The 16626-nt window shown below is 35.5% G+C and overlaps 2 protein-coding genes across 2 annotated transcripts in view; one reads left to right on the top strand and one right to left on the bottom strand.

The window, feature by feature from the left end:
* agpat9l (1-acylglycerol-3-phosphate O-acyltransferase 9, like) overlaps positions 1 to 13703 on the bottom strand; it is a gene marked incomplete at its 3' end in the record, with an annotated part of 16840 nt that extends 3137 nt beyond the window's left edge. The window contains exons 1-8 of the mRNA XM_079605582.1: positions 13343 to 13703; positions 9786 to 9969; positions 9341 to 9516; positions 7503 to 7569; positions 4937 to 5231; positions 4213 to 4287; positions 3014 to 3103; positions 628 to 725 (exon numbers count right to left, since the gene is read on the bottom strand). Coding sequence (XP_079461708.1) covers positions 628 to 725; positions 3014 to 3103; positions 4213 to 4287; positions 4937 to 5231; positions 7503 to 7569; positions 9341 to 9484 — 769 coding nt within the window. The 5' untranslated portion in view covers positions 9485 to 9516; positions 9786 to 9969; positions 13343 to 13703. The remainder of the gene's footprint in view (positions 1 to 627; positions 726 to 3013; positions 3104 to 4212; positions 4288 to 4936; positions 5232 to 7502; positions 7570 to 9340; positions 9517 to 9785; positions 9970 to 13342) is intronic.
* The window catches only part of LOC306996280 (A disintegrin and metalloproteinase with thrombospondin motifs 12-like), a 37779-nt gene continuing 34736 nt past the window's right edge, over positions 13584 to 16626 (top strand). The window contains exons 1-2 of the mRNA XM_079608614.1: positions 13584 to 13711; positions 14882 to 15249. Of these exons, the coding sequence (XP_079464740.1) occupies positions 13600 to 13711; positions 14882 to 15249 (480 nt within the window). The 5' untranslated portion in view covers positions 13584 to 13599. The remainder of the gene's footprint in view (positions 13712 to 14881; positions 15250 to 16626) is intronic.

The following is a 16626-nucleotide window of genomic DNA, read 5'->3' as shown; positions in this document are numbered from 1 at the left end:
TTTAATTAATTTAGCACAGTAGCCCACAATATTAACAGTCATGTTATTATTGAAAAACATTAATAATTCTGTAATTTCCTTATATATTTTTTTAATCAAGTCAAGTCACCTCTATTTATTTAGCGCTTTATCCAATACGCTGATTGGTTCACAGCGATAAACAGGAAAATAATGAATAATTATGTAAATTACATCAAATATTCATATGATGCATAATGACAAATAATTTTTACTGGATAAATAATTTTTGTTGAAAAATAAAATACAGGACAAAACATTTGAAGTATTCTAAAATGGATTTTACAATTTATACTGGCTAATTTTGCCAAAAGTATTTGTGTCCCTCCAAACTTGGTTTTGGATTGGTGACTGTAAATGTCAAGCTCCAAAAAACACATGATGTACCGTTTGCTTAATGTGAAAAGCAGAGTCATATTAATAGAAGTCATATACACTCAAAATTGTACCCCATTCGTATACCCCATGCAGATATAACTGCAGGCCTGAGCGCTATATGCCAAAAAAAAAAAAGAAGAAAAGTTGAAGATTGGTTCTTGCATCCATTGTAAACGCAGACAAAACGTGAAACAAGGTTTAAGAACCGCTGCACTAAAGTGTCTGTCTCACTCACCATGGCGTAACAGCTGTCATTAGCCAGAATAACCACATCAATTGGCGAAGTGTGATTAGCTACACAAATGCCTCCTCTCTTAGGTCTGTTCTTTCTGAAAAAAAAGAATTAGGATTACACAGTTAAACTCGTTTAATTGACACATTTGATACAGATGTACACCATTACGGGCATAAAAAAGCCATTTTCTCCACTGATAGCCATTCCAAAGTAGTCATTGTACTTTTTTTTCGAAATACAAATAGGCAAGCAACATAAAAACAACATTATATTATAGTAGATGTTTACTCAGTGTCATCTGCAAGGAGTTCAAAGAGAGTGATCAGCCACATGACATTTACAGCTTTTACATTTACAGGTGATTGGCTAAAAAAATGTCTCTTGAAATGCACATGAAGCAAAGATGGCAGCATCTAATTTGGGTACATGTGCTCTCATGGAGATGAATGGTCTAAGCCAGGGGTTTTCAAAGTCTAAGACAGTGGGCCTCCCTTTTGACACAACTTACCCAATGCCCCCCTCCAAAAAAAACAAAAAAACACACACATAGCAATGTCAGACTCTTAACTCCTCACTTTTATCATTGTTTGCGTTAACATGAAAAGTGCTGAACACTGTCAGTGACATGTGACCCAATTCCGATTTTTTTGCTCATATGGCACACAGATCGGATGTGTTCTATGACCGTGTAAACAGGGAAAAAACGAGATCGATTCCAGTCCTCATTCATATGTGGAAATCAATCAGATATAAATCAGATATGTGCCGATGTGACGGTCATGTATGTAAACAGGCAGATCGGATTTTCTGAGGTATTAGGAAGCGTCTCCGCGGTTAAATGACGAGAGAAACCCCGCCGCGCATCTGCAAAGGGATGGATGGCCCGGGAGAGGAATGTGGACACACGTTGACATATCAAAGGTTGGCTTGCTCATCCTAAAATTTCAGACCCACTGCTGCTCGCTGCTCCCTCCCTCATATCCCCCTGAGACAAGAGATTTATGTATTTTTTGTCTGTAAAAAATCCTCCGATGACGCAAAAATCGCAATTTTGTGTCATCCGAGGCGTTTTTGGCCAGAGGCTAGAGACTACAGCCAGTAGAAGGCGCTAGATCCGCATGTTTTAAACCCGCCCATAGACGGTGGGATCTCACTCACAGAATGTACAAATAGTGTCAGCCATCTTTTTTTTGGATGCTAAGCTAACAGGCTCTTATTCTGTGGAGAAAGCTGAGTAGTAGGGGTTACCGTCCTCTTTTTCCCGGACATATCCGGCCGTCGAGATCGTCCAAAATGTCTGGGATTCGGCTTTTGCTTTCTACAGTTGTCATTCATTGTTTACATGCACACCTTTTGTTTCAATCTAACTGAAATCTTTCCAATTGGTGAATCTGAATGTAGTGTTTACATGAACGCTAAACAAGTGATCGGTTGATGTGCGTTTTAGCATTGCTAAGAAAAATTGCATTCTGGGAGTTGCTGTCTTTCATCCACATAAGCCACAAATACATTTTCTGGCTTTTCTCAGTCTAAAAGGCTCCAAATTCAAAAATAATTTCACATTTCTACTACATAAATGACCCATTTTTAATACACATTCATCTTTCCAGAGGTGAAGTATCCCTTTAACAGCCACCGGTGTCGCTAATAACAAGGGTTTCCGATTTCTAAATATAGCCCCTTTTAAATCTAGCATTTTTAAAATTCGGCTATGAGGTCATAGCCTGGTCTAACCAGACTCTCGTACATTTCATTTGTACAGAGAGTCTGTCCACTCCCCATTGACAAGCGTTAACTTCCTTGTAGGCAGGTACTCTGTTGAAGTTTAAAACTATTGGATCTGCCCAGAGCCACTCTGGATCTGCCATAACCAATCGCTAACGTTTGGTCGTGACGTATGACGACTCAAACTAGCGCACAACCTCAACGTCATCGTTCTCAGCCACTCCCTCTGTTCGCTGATTGGACCGGTAAAAATTTGGCCGGAGAAAACCCAAGAATACACCGCAAACCCAGACGACGTACTGAAGGAAGATGTATATTGAGCGGAAGTATGTTGGAGGGCGGAGCCAGGCTAATGAGGTCATGCCGTAGCGCATCAATCTTCTATTAATCAGACCTCTTCAAGTGATACGAATTTGTTTCGAGTTTACCAAAATTTTAATTGAACGCAGCGAAGTGAGAAACATCTTGAATGGAAATCAATGGAACGAAAAGTGTAGTGTGATCGCCCCTTTAGAAGGCAGCTGACTATGTAGAAAGCAGACAACAAAACAACTCAACAGGTTTTTAAAACAGAGCCACAGTGTCACTGTACACATCTAAACCTTATTATGAATACTTGATTAGACTGGTTGTCGTCAAATGGAGCCTTGAACTCACTTGTTGTGGTAGTGAATCGTAGCTGAAAGGCCTCTTGCACAGATCCTGTAGCACATCACGTGGACTAGTTCACTCAACCAACCCTTCACTCTGAAACAACAAATAACACTTTAATGCACACACAGAAAAAGACTTTGGATAAATGATTTATTGCGAGTGCATGTTTCATCATCCTGCATAGACATTTGTCATTTAGCCTACATGGAAATAAATACATTTGTCTAAATAAACAGATTGATGTAAATTGCTTTATTAAATTTTTAATAGTATTACTAGGAATACATTTATATTAGGGCTGTCAAAAGATTAATCGTGATTAATCACATCCAAAATAAAAGTTTGTGTTTACATAATATATGTGTGTATACTGTGTAGAATTATTATGTATAAATACACACACATTCATGTATATATTTAAGGAATAGTTGCATTTATATACTGTATATACATTTATATAATTTATATTTTATATATAAATATAACCAATTTTACTTAAATATACACATGATTGTGTGTGTTTGTTTTTATATATATAAATAATTATACACAGTACACACACATATATTATGGAAACACAAACTTTTATTTTGGATGTGATTAATCGCGATTAATCTTTTGACAGCCCTAAATTATATATAAATACTTATACAAATCATTTTTTCATATATAACTCATTGATATCAATGCAGATTTCATAATGCACTTCTTAGCTGTTGGACCTTTCAATGTCTCACTGTTTACCTATAATCATTACCCACTCATCAAATGTTTTGGGAGAGAAGTAGATTTGATCTGTTCATCAAGCCCACTGAGACTACATTGGCTTCGAAGACTTCTTTAAAATGATCCCACTGCTGAAAATAGCGAAGCCTTGAAAACTGCAATAATAGCTTATGATTTTCTCAGCATCCAAGCGGTGTTGATGCCTCAGGTTGAGTTGAATAATGGAGAAATATTATTTTTAACTTGTTATTGGCTAAGTAGTCTAGCAAATGTACACATTTGATCATAAGTTGTGTGGTTAAGAAGCCTAGTGGAGACCAGCACACCATTATCTCATGTTGGAGACACCCGGGTCCAAAACATAATAATAGTCATAATATAATAATCTCTTCAGCATGAAGTGACATCAACTTTATTAAGTGCAATCATGAATAATTCACGCATTTAAAAGACTGATAACTTAACCAAAGCATTACCTGAAATTAGGGAGGAAACCCACCATCGATGTGCCAATTACCAACCAGCTTAACCCTATAGCAGTCAGTGTAATCCTGAGACAATAACAGAAGAGCAGATGCATGGGAGAAAATACTATACATGTTTATACTATTCAAAAAATTACACATGACAATTGAATCAAACTGAATGGAAATAAAACAAAAATGACTTTTTTCACAAGACAAACAAAAGAACAAAGCACTGAATCTAACTAATATACACTACCCTTTAAATGATTGGAGTCTGTAAGATTTGTTTTATTGTTTTTGAAAGAAGTATTATCTGTTCACCAAGGCTGAATTTATTTGATTAAAAAAATACAGTAAAAACAGTAATATTGTGAAATATTGTTACAATTTAATATAACTATTTTCTATTTTTTTAAATGTAATTTATTCCTGTGATGGTAAAGTTGAATCCTTAAGTCATGTGTCACATGATCCTTCAGAAATCATTCTAATATGCTGATTTCCAGCTTAAGAAACATTTCTGATTATTATCAATGTTGAAAACAGTTGTGCTGCTTAATATTTTTGTGGAAACTGTAATATTTGTATACTTTGATGAATAGAGAGTTCAAAAGAACAGCATTTATTTGAAAGCTTTTTCCTTGCTGAAAAAAAAAAAGTATTAATTTCTTTAAACCCCAAAATTTGAACACTACTGCACTAGGTGTGAAGTATTATTGAACTGGTACACTACCGTAGAGGAAGCAATATGCAGTATCTCACAACCACGCCAACCCCCCACAGTACAGTGAGCCTGAGAGAGATGTACTGGAAGTTGTAGTTGGTTCTGGTGAGGAGGTTCCAGGACACCAGCTCCTCCGAGGTGAATCTCTGCGTGACGTCGTCTTCCACGATGCTCTCGATGCCCGTCCTGCTGAAGTACAGGACGTCGCTCAGAGTGAAGTCTCCGCGCTCGGCCGACTTTGGCCTGTTCCGACGTAACTCCTCAATCTCCTGCTCCAAAGAGGAGTTATCCCGCTGAATCAAACCTGAGTCACACAGACACAAGTCCTGGTTAACTTGATTTGAAACCTGGTTAACAGAATGAGATGCTCAACAATGACTGACTGTATTTATTTGATCAAACTGTACTATTGTGAAATATTATTACAATATAAAATAACTGGTTTGAATATATTTTAAAGTGTAATTTATTCCTGTGATCAAAGCTGAATCTTCAGCATCATTACTCCAGTTTTCAGTGTCACATGATCCTTCAGAAATCATTCTAATATTTTAATTTGGTAAATTTCTTATTATTATCAATATTAGTAAACAGTTGTGCTGCTAAAAAAAATTTTTTGTGGAAACCGTGATAAAAATTTTTTATTTAGATGCATAGAAAGTTCAAAAGCATTTATTTGAAATAGAAATATTTTGTAACATCATAAATGTCTTTACTGTTTGTGTCCATTCAATTTCCTTATATAGAAAAGAACAATGGGCCTCATTCACCAACCGTTCTTACGAAGAAATGTGTTCTTAAACCCCACTTACGCTCTTTTTATGAAGATTCTGACTTTCACTAATGTTTTCTTATCTTGGATTTGTTCTTAGTTAAGAACAAAATCTACGCACACTCAAGAGCACTCTTACACACATTTCAGTGATGACAGTTTGCTCAAAATAATTAGTTACTGCATTTTATTTAATTCTACAGTCGTTTACACTGATAGTATTTTACTGTAATGTATTTCTGATCATTTGCTGAAAAAAAATCATAGTATGCAAAGAAACACTGCAATTTACATGGGATTCATCAATCCTAAAAACACAGGTGCGAACAATTCTGTTATTTAAAGGGATAGTTCACTTTCAAATTATAATGTAAAATTCTGTCATCATATACCGGTACTCACCCTCAAGCTGTTTCAAACCTGTATGAATTTCTGTCTTCTGCTGAACACAAAGGAAGATATTTTGAAAAATGTCAGTAACCAAAACAGTTAACTGTGCCCATTGACTTCCATAGTATATATTTTTTCCTACTATGGAAGTCAATGGGACCTGGTAACTGTTTGGTTACTGACATTCTTCAAAATATCTTCCTTTGTGTTCAGCAGAAGAAAGAAATTCATACAGGTTTGAAACAGCTTGAGGGTGAGTATATGATGACAGAATTTTTCCTTTTAAAGTGAACTAATCCTTTAAGAACATGTCATAAAAACGACGTAGACTTTTCTAAGGAAGTTTATTAAGTACAAAGTTAAGAAAATTCTTAGGAAATGATGACAGACTTTTCTCTTTGTTGTACATAAGCTCAGTGAACACAGTGCCCATTCTGTGCCATCTTTAGAAACACATTCAAACAAGAGTCAGACACTTTATAACCAGTAACGCTATCATCAGCTTAGATGTTGATTTATCAGTGAAGATCAGTGAGGTATTGATAAAGAGCATTTATAAATCTAATGGAGGGTGTAACTGATAAAGACAGACTAAAGTCCATCATGAATGTGTGAGAGAGCAAGAGCAACTGTGATCATTGTGTAACCCGTGATTATTTGAGTAGACAGATAAGCGGAGAACCCAAGAGATCTCAAAGCTCTGCTTGCGTCTTGGAAAACAGCCATCGTGAAGCTAAACTAACAGGCATAAAAGACGTCCACTTTTACAAGAACCCGAGGAATGATATAGAAAAGAAAAGAAATGCAGAAATACTCAATAATCCTATAAAATGACAAGCAGGATGATATTTAAGTCATTATTCATTTGCATTCTGCTTCAATTATGTCCTGTCAACAACTGGGACATCATTGTGAATGATTTTTCAATTTCAGCTTGTTCAGCCTCATTCAAAGTTGTTGTCATATATAGTACACAAGTCATATGGACCACTTTTATTGTGCTTTTGAACCTCCGTGAAGTTGGCACCTCATAAAAAGAAATAATCCCCAAAACTATGCCATTCACTTATGCTACGTTTGCGCTGATTTGGTGTTTGAGATATTGAACATAATTTTTTGGGGGATGTTGTGTGACGTCGCTCTCCACCCCAAACTATTCCTATTCCTTTGTGCTCGGTTTGTGCCATTAAAACAAAAACTAACTATTTTCCTTCCGCATAAATAACAAATATAATTCGGGAGCTGTGACGTCACTCTCCACCCCATGCCAACTTCATGGAGGTTTGATACACACCGCAAAAAGCAGTGCTAATACATTACAAGTGTGAAATGTTCCTTTACCCGGGGTTAAAAGTGGTGTTTACAACGACTACGAGGATAACCCATGGTTAAGCACGGTGTGTGTAAACTCACCATTTGATGCAGAATGTTTCAGTATTTCCTCTGCTCTACTCGCTCTTTGTATTCTGTGTGTTGCCCACTGTAAAAACACAGAGTAAAGCTTAATATATATTGTATGACTTGCATAATGAATCGCAATTCATTAAGACCAAAGGGCACTTATCACGTCATCTGCTTATGCCACAGTGTTCATTGGTCAACAAAATTGTTTAATTTCCCCTTGGTGAGTGTGTGCAATAGTGTAGCGTCCTGTAGATGTAACACGTCAAGGACTATTCTGGAGTGTGTCATGCTGTACATCTTAAAGTTGTGTATAATTAATATAAATGCAGTTTTTGAAAAGCTCATATCAAGAGAGAGAATTGTGCTTTTCTAAAATAATTTGCCACAGCAGAACTTTATTTTAAATGCAGGACTACCGGTATTTCAGGACTACCATTTGAAAAGCTAAAGAGTGATTAAAAATGGTGCCAAGCGCAATCAACATGAATTGACTGGCTTTGTAAACCCGTTTACTCCCCTAATATAGAAAAAAAATGTTGGGAATGACACTTTATCTTTTGGGAGCTGATAGGAGGAAAGTTGGGTGTTACGTACTAGAATGGAGCCAGGCAGAATGTGAATCGGTGCGGCTTAACTTACATCAGTGAGAAAAAGGAAAGTCGTCTCAGTTGGTGGAGGAAGTTACAACATTTTGATTAAGGATTACATGGATTTTTTTTTTCTTTGGAGTAATGTGCATAATGGACTTTATGCACAGCTGCACTACTTCCTGAACTTTAGCCAGCTCCTTTGTTTCTTGTCTGCCATTATTGGACAAACTGATTAATCCAGGTGTGTCTGATTATTGTTGTTGGTCAGGCACACCTGGATTAATCAGTTTGTCCAATAATGGCAGACAGGAAACAAAGGAGCTGCCTGAAGTTCAGGAAGTAGTACAGCTGTGCATAAAGTCCATTGTTCACATTAAGACATTCAGTGTTTTAAGAAAGTAAATAATGACAGTTTTACGTAATTAAAAAAACATGTGACTACATATAGCGCCTTTCTTTATAAATTCATATATATAATATACATATAAAAATCTTATGGTCATGCCACTAATTTATGTCTGTAAATATGTAAGTCTACAGTGTTATTTTAGTATTGTTTATATACTATTATAGCTTTTATAAATCTTTTGAACTATTTATATATAGAATCAATGTAATAAATAACTTTTATTTTTACATTTTTAGCTTTCATTGTTGTTAAAAAAATCAATTTTAGTTTAATATTTAGTCATTTTGTTATCTAATTTAGTCATTTTATTTAGTTTATATATATATATATATATATATATATATATTTATTTCAGTTTTATTTAGTTTTACAGTTTTATGTGTACTATATTTTAGTACTTCAACCTTATTCCAGTTACTTTCGAAGGCAACATCTCGTTTAAGTTTCCATCTAATATTTATTCATATTTATTTCAGTTTTAATTACAATTAAAGGGATAGTTCACCCAAAAATGAAATAAAAGCCTAAATTCAATCTGTTCATCATGTAAAGCGATCGTGTCACTTCAGAAATGTTTTTGACCAAACCGCTCAATTAATATGGATTAGTTTTATGATCTCTTTATCAACTTTATGAAGCATCAAAGTGTCAGTTGCGTAGCTGTCAATAAATCTCTCAGATTTCATCAAAAAGATCTACATATGTGTTCTGAAGATGAACGAAAGTCTTACAGGTTTGGAACGACATGAGGATGAGTAATTAATGACAGAATTTTCTTTTTTGGGTGAATATCCCTTTGACAAAAATGATTTCTAATAGTTAACAATAGCAACACAGGTCTTACGCACCTCTAAGGATTTGATAAGGAGCTTCATGTAGGTCTCTGTGATGCCTAGAGAGATGCCAAACATGGCAGGCAGCATTATCAGGACCACCACACAGGTGAACCAGATCCTCAGCACAGGGAAAAACACAGCCCAAAACCCCTCCATGACCACACGGACTACACCACTTCACTACAACACTGGGAGAAAATCAAATTAAATGCATTTAGAAAACTGTTGATACATAACAGTAATGTTTATTTAAGATATGCATTAACATTTGTGATAGTAATAAAACTTGATTGGAACAGACTTTTGATGATGTTATATAGCCCTGAAAGTCTTAAAAATCTGTATTTCTCTTTAAAGTCAGTCAAGGCAACATGGAGTTTAAGCCATAAATCAATATAACACAAACTAATCAGTCAGATTAGCTTTTGTTTTCTCAATGAATTAAGCTCAAACTCACCAGGTTTCCTGAATTCAGCAACTCTACAGGACAGAAAGCAGAGAATGTCCCTCGATGTCATACTCCTCTGACCCTTAGCATGATGCCGACTGTAACCTGAGGTGTTTAAAAGTCCGTTTAAGGAACTTCTGCAGCCTTTACTCGGAGTGATTGGGAAATAGCAATGCTGGAAGACATCCTAGACCTGTAAAATGTAGAACAAAGTTCAAGAGCAACAATAGAAATATGCGCCATCTTGTGGAAATAATGTGTAGTGCATTTATGCACAGAGATGGGTTAAAAACAAAGGTCGTAGACAGGGACTTTCTCAACATCTACAAGTTAGCATATGTTAATATATATATTTTTTTTTTAACATATAATATGTGAATTTACATTCATGCATTTAGCAGACACTTTTTGAATCAACAAATAGAGGATAGAGGAATAGAGAATATAGAGAGAATATTACAATAGAGGAATATCATATGAGCCATTTGTCACTAAGCCAACAATATTTGTAGTCTACATTCTTAATAATAATAACAATAATTATTATTATTATTATTAAAGGGGCATTGTGTAATATTTAGGAGGATCTGTTGACAGAAATGCAATATCATACATAACTATGTTCACAGTGGTGTATAAAGACCTTCCTTATTTAACCGTTATGTTTTTATTACCTTAGAACGAGCCATTTCTATCTACATACACCGCGGGTCCACATACATTTAAATACGCCGACATGTTTCTACGGTGGCCCTAAACGAAACGCGTTTCGTTACTACGTTCTTCGTGCAAGGAAGCTAGCAAAAGTCAGCGAATAAAACACTGACACAATGATGAACAAGTAACAATAATATTCGCAATAACATATCGTTGTACTGGATAATAAAGTAAACCTAATTTCTTAATTTATCTTTGTAAAGAAACCTCACCTGGCTAAGTTACTCTCTGCTGTCTCAGACGACGACATCTTTCCCTCTCGGCCACCGTAACTTTTGTTGGTTGAAATTCGCAACCTCACCACTAGATGCCGCTAAAAATCACACACTGCACCTTTAATTATTAATCAATTAATAAATAATAATAGAAGCAATAATAATGCGTCTATGTTTTTAATTTTTCAGTATCCCAAAACTTACTGTTTAAATAATATTTTGAATCCCAAATTTCCAAATTGTAGGGAACGTCAACATTTTAGGGGATGCAACTCACCTTAAATCACCATTTTAATCACATTTTTGCAGCTAATTAAAATAATAGTGCAGTGACAAATGCATAAAACGGCATACATGATTAAACAAATGTTTAAACTAGTTTCATATGACGTTTGGCATGACACTTCTATCACTGCTTGAAATTCCCACTTGGTTAGTTGGATGAATGAATGAATGATTGAATTAATTAATTAATGAATTCCTCTGTTTTTCACAGCATTCAGCGAAATTAATGAAGAATGTAAGAAATAATGTAGAAAAGTAAAGGGTATATAAAGTTAAAACATCTTAGTGGGATGGGAAATAAAATCTGCAACAACAGAGCAATTTTGGCTGGGGTGTGAGAGCATGTGTGATCCATATGGATATGTAATCTTCTCTAAAATTAGACAGTCTTTAAATAAATAACCACATCAAGATGATACAAAGGAACTAGCCCAAAATAGTTTTTCTTTCCTAAAAGGATCTAAAAGGAGATTTACCTTTGAATATAAGTTCAATTTAAGTCAAAATGTTACTGTGTACCAAATTTACTAATTTAAATTTACCACATGAGCAAAATGTGACTTATCCCCGTAGCTCAAACAGCACAGCAATGCTAGAGGTTTTTAAACTGTCAAGATTCACTCTGGAATACTTGATTCTAATTGGTCAATAGCGCCATCCAGCGGTCAGAAATGTCCTCATATTCACTGCCGTCCATAGGAACACGCCACGGTATACCGCTCATACAGAGCTGAAATAATAACACAAAAAAGTGACTCAAAAAAGTACTCCGAGGACTTCAGTGTTACATTACTGTAATATATTAAGCGATTTTTACACTATAAACGGACGTTTACACAGAATTCGTTTTATTGTGTTTTTTTTATGTAAACATGTAAGCTCCAGTTTATTTTCATCCCACTGCCCTGCCCTGACTTGCGTTTTTATGGTCGTTCACAAAAAAAATTGCACACAGTGGAAAGGGAATCCACATGTACCAGATGTGGCCCGGATCTGGGCCGACACTATGTTGCTGTCTGGGATGGATTAATGATTTTGATGACATGTTCACACATTTACTATTTTCTACATGGCGAATGGCACATAACGCACTAGGGGATAGGGAACGATTCAGACTGTAAATGTGCTTTCCATTGGGGCGAATGAAGTCTGGTTTCACATTATTAGCCCCTTTCACACATACAGTACTGGTAAATGACCAGTAACAGATCATGTGTGAACAGGACCTTTTCAAATTGGTTCCGGCAATATTACCAGTAAATTACTGGTAAATGCGCGGAATATAAATGTGTCAACGCGGAATGAAGATTACCAGTATTTTCCACGTACGAGGTCAGAACGCGCTGACGTAAGAAGTGATTTGGGCCGTTGAAAGAAAGCTCTGGCCTCTGGGCCATTCATAAAATTATTATGCGTTTACTCAGCACTGATTAAGTCAAGGCAAGTCAAGTCACTTCCGATTAATGACATCTTCACAGAGTTTACCATATTTTGGAACTGATGTGTGAATTATCTGTTGCCGGTAAAAAGTAATTTTTTTTATTTACCGGTAAAGTCGTTCTGGCAATTTTACGGTAATTTACAGTGACTGCTGTGTGAAAGGGGCTAACTTACGCAAATGATGCACTTACGCAAACTCGTGCATATGATCCGCTCCATGCTATCGCTGCAACGGATCATATGCACGAGTCGGAGCAGACTACAAAACATATTGGACTCATTTGAATTCTACACAGAATACTATATTAATTGTATAGCGATATGGAGGAGATTAGGAGGAGAAACGTTTAGAAATTAGGAGAAAACAGCTTTATCCAGGTCACTCTGGCCGAGCGGTGCTATAAACGAAATTCTATGCTATTGGCTATTTAAAAAAGGGGAGGAGCTGTTCGATCTGTCCAGCCCTGTCTTGTTTCTTCAGTGGGCCTTTAATCTGAGTTTTTAATTTGAGCGTTTGCGCGAGAGACGGCGAGCGCAGCGGTTAAACACGTCCGCATTGTTTACATAGAGCTTTAGGACTATTTGTTGCGGTAGCTTAAGACACTATAGTTAAACAATTATAAACAAACTTAAAACAAATCAATATTTTATATCAACGAATTTGGTGAGCAGCTCGTGGACTAATTAAGCGGGATTGTGTAGCCTGCTACATCAGCTGGTCATTATTTAAAAGCCGCAAAATAAACCACTAAGGAATAATTACCAGTAGGCCTACATTATCCCTTACTTAAGACCCACATTTAGGGTCGCACCAAGATTTTCTTATGGATTAGCAACTTTTACAGTCTATTTTTAAAAAAATAAAAATTGCCATTAAACGCGTAGCCTACTACTAGACTAACTAGGTACCTCCCTTGTTTTTATTGTCCTGTGGCGATCTCCTCTCCTCCTGCGCGTGGAAACCGGAGGAAAGTCAGTCACTGGAATCTCTCCTCCCACTCCACATCATATTCCTTCATTCTCTGTTCACTTTCCTTCTCCGTCTCGCTGACCTCAGAGGTCTCCTGCTTTCACCAGAAACTCCCCCCAGGACTGACTTTAACTAGTTCTTCGGCTTCAATGCCGCAGAGCGTTTATTTACCCTTTTAATTTTGCGTTGCAGAAACATGCCAAGTCGGGTCAGCGTCGCGATTTTGCGGTTTAATTGTGTTTTCTTTCTGGCTGCGAGCCACGTCAAGAGCTCTGAACCGGACTACCTCTTTCCAGACACAGAACAAGGTTTGTGTTTTCATGCATAAGAATTATACAGTTGTGTTCAAGCATATTTTGCTTAGGCTATACAGCTTTTAGGCTGTTTTATTTACAGAAGCATCTGGTAAGTGCTTATGATATGTCAAGTGTTTCACTGAGGCGAGTGGTCAGCTGCTGCAAAGTCCATGTTTCTGTTTATGGAGTAACTTTACACAATCTCATTCTATAAAAGCACATTTTACCCTTTTATGTATGAATGATTCAGTTACAAAGGATTTTTTTTAACTTCAGTATAACATTCTCAATCTTGTAGCTATGTATTTGGAGAAACTTGCACATCTGTTCATTGCAGTAAAATTATGAACATCAACTCTTTCATCAGTCATTTTGACTGTTTTATGATGTCTGACATGAAGAGGACAGTGATATAGTGATATATCAAAGGTAATCTTTCATTGTGGTTTGGGTGTAGAGTCACTCTCTGAATGGTTAAAATGGCTTGAATTGAATCAATGCCTATAGGTTTATGTCACCCTATCAGAAGAGCATTTTACTACTGTATATATACCAAAATTTTGATATTAAAGGATTTTAGGAGTAGTAAAATGCACACATTTTCTATCTCAAAATCATATTTTTTTGTGTCATTAGTTTTTCTAAAGAATGCACACACACATATATATATGTATATATATATATATATATATATATATATATATATATATATATATATATATATATATACACATATATATATATATATAATCTGTATATAATATATATTTAATATATATAATATATATAATCTCAAACACATATAGGCTACACTATATATATTATATATATATACTGTGTGTGATGTATATATATAGTGTATGTGTTTGATGCTATGTATAATGAATGAAATAATATTATAATTGGATAACAATAATTAATAAAATGTCATAAAGATTTAATGGACTTAAATGTCCTAGTCTTTTTGCTAAATGTAAATTATTTATTTATTCACTCTCTCTTTTTCCCCCATTTAATGTTATGGTGAAATATGACTGAAATAAGATATTTCTGATGCTTTTTTGTGAGATATGCCCTTATCCTCTCCAGAAGCTCCAGAAATGATTATCTGCTGTAATATGTACTTGAAAAGAAAAATTGAAAGTATTTAAATTGAACTGTCTTGTTTTCATTCATTCATAGACCTCTTCATCAAGCAACACTCTGAGTTTTATGTGGATCACCCTGAAAAAGTGGACGCGAATGGAAAATTCATCTCATACGCTTTATCACATCACTTCTCTAACATGCGACATAAGAGGGACCTAAATTCAGCGGAGAGGCGGGTGTATTACAAACTCAACTACAAAGGTCGGGAGTACACTCTCAATCTAACCACCAATGACAACCTCTTCGCTAATGAATATGTGTTGGAGAGACACAACGGGAGTTTAATGGAAAAGTGGCCACAAACATCTGGGAACGGTGCCTGTCACCTTCTTGGCACAGTAACAGTTGATAACATGCCAAGTGTTATCCGGACCGCTGCTATCAGCACCTGTGAGGGACTGGTGAGAAATATCTGACTTAATCTGTCATTGTTTAATGTATATCATGCAGTTCATTTCTGGGGCCTGTTGCATACACTGTTTAGACTAGTCTTAAAAATACTTTTATTTTTTCAAGGCTGGTCCTAACTTTTGAAAGTCAGTTACATAAAAAGTTAGATCTGTCTGACTGATTACCTGACTCATTTCTAATTGGTCAAATTGTTTCTTAAGACAGTCTTAACAGGCTAAGTTGATGCAAATGGCCACTGGTGTAAATTCACATACTTGCAGTAGTGCTGATACTGTCATCAGCTGTTAAAGTCAACATAAACATTCAATTGACCTTATTTTTAATAATGGATATTACTTAATGGATATTCCTGATCTAATTCTGAACAATGAATCAGTGCACATTAAAAAAAGAGCAATTTTTCAGTCTGAACAACTCAAGTGAAGTCTGAGTCTCCTTTATTTACAGTATATAGCACTTTATACGATACAGATTGTGTCAAAGCAGCTTTACAGTGATAAACAGGAAAGTAATAATTCAATGATGCCAACAGAATTCAACTATAGTAAAGCAACTCTAAAAAGACAACAGTAAACCGTCATTATTCAGTTGAAATCAGTTCGGTGTTGTTTCAGTTTGGTTCAATAACTGTGTAAAGTCAATTATGGAATGAGTTCATCAACAATGCTGTCATCATCCAGCTCAGTTTAGTGATATCAATAATATTTCTGAATATTAAGTGTCGCAAGCAAGCTAAAGGCGACCATTGCAAGGAACTTAAACTCTCCCTAAAAAAAAAAAGTAAAATAATTTTTACCGTGTTCTTTTACCCAGCCTTACATTTTTATTTAGAGTATTCTGTTATCTCTGAAATCTGCCGCATTATGGAAGTAGAATGGGTTGCTAATGCAGTTTCATGTATTTGAAATTAATCTGACTGTTTCTTTCAGAGGCCACTAGTAAACAAATTTATTTTAGTATTATTCAAGCCCCTGGTTTCACAGACAAGGCCTAAGTCTAGTCCCAGACTAAAATGCATGTCTGAGCTGTTTTAACTGAAAGCAACTTCCATTGACGTGTCTTAAAATATGTCAATGCCATTGTTTTGTCTCAAGTAATGTCTCCAGTAATGTTTTTTTTTTTTCTAAGGCATGTTTATAAAAGCTACTTGCATGTCCTAATTGAACTAAGGCCTAATCCTGGCTTAATCTAAGCCTTGTCTGTGAAACCGGGCAATATACTATTATATGTTTATTTTAGTGACTCAGTTATAACATTTTCGGAATTTTTTTTTTTTTACGTTTAAGCATTTCACCTTATATTTATATTTATTTAAATTAACGAAAACAAGTTTTAGTTTCAGCTAGTGAAGAGCTCCTGTAAACCTG

Source organism: Phoxinus phoxinus (genome assembly GCF_949152265.1).
Source record: "Phoxinus phoxinus genome assembly, chromosome: 3".
Lineage (NCBI taxonomy): Eukaryota > Metazoa > Chordata > Actinopteri > Cypriniformes > Leuciscidae > Phoxinus > Phoxinus phoxinus.
This window is presented reverse-complemented; position numbering and strand designations above follow the sequence as displayed.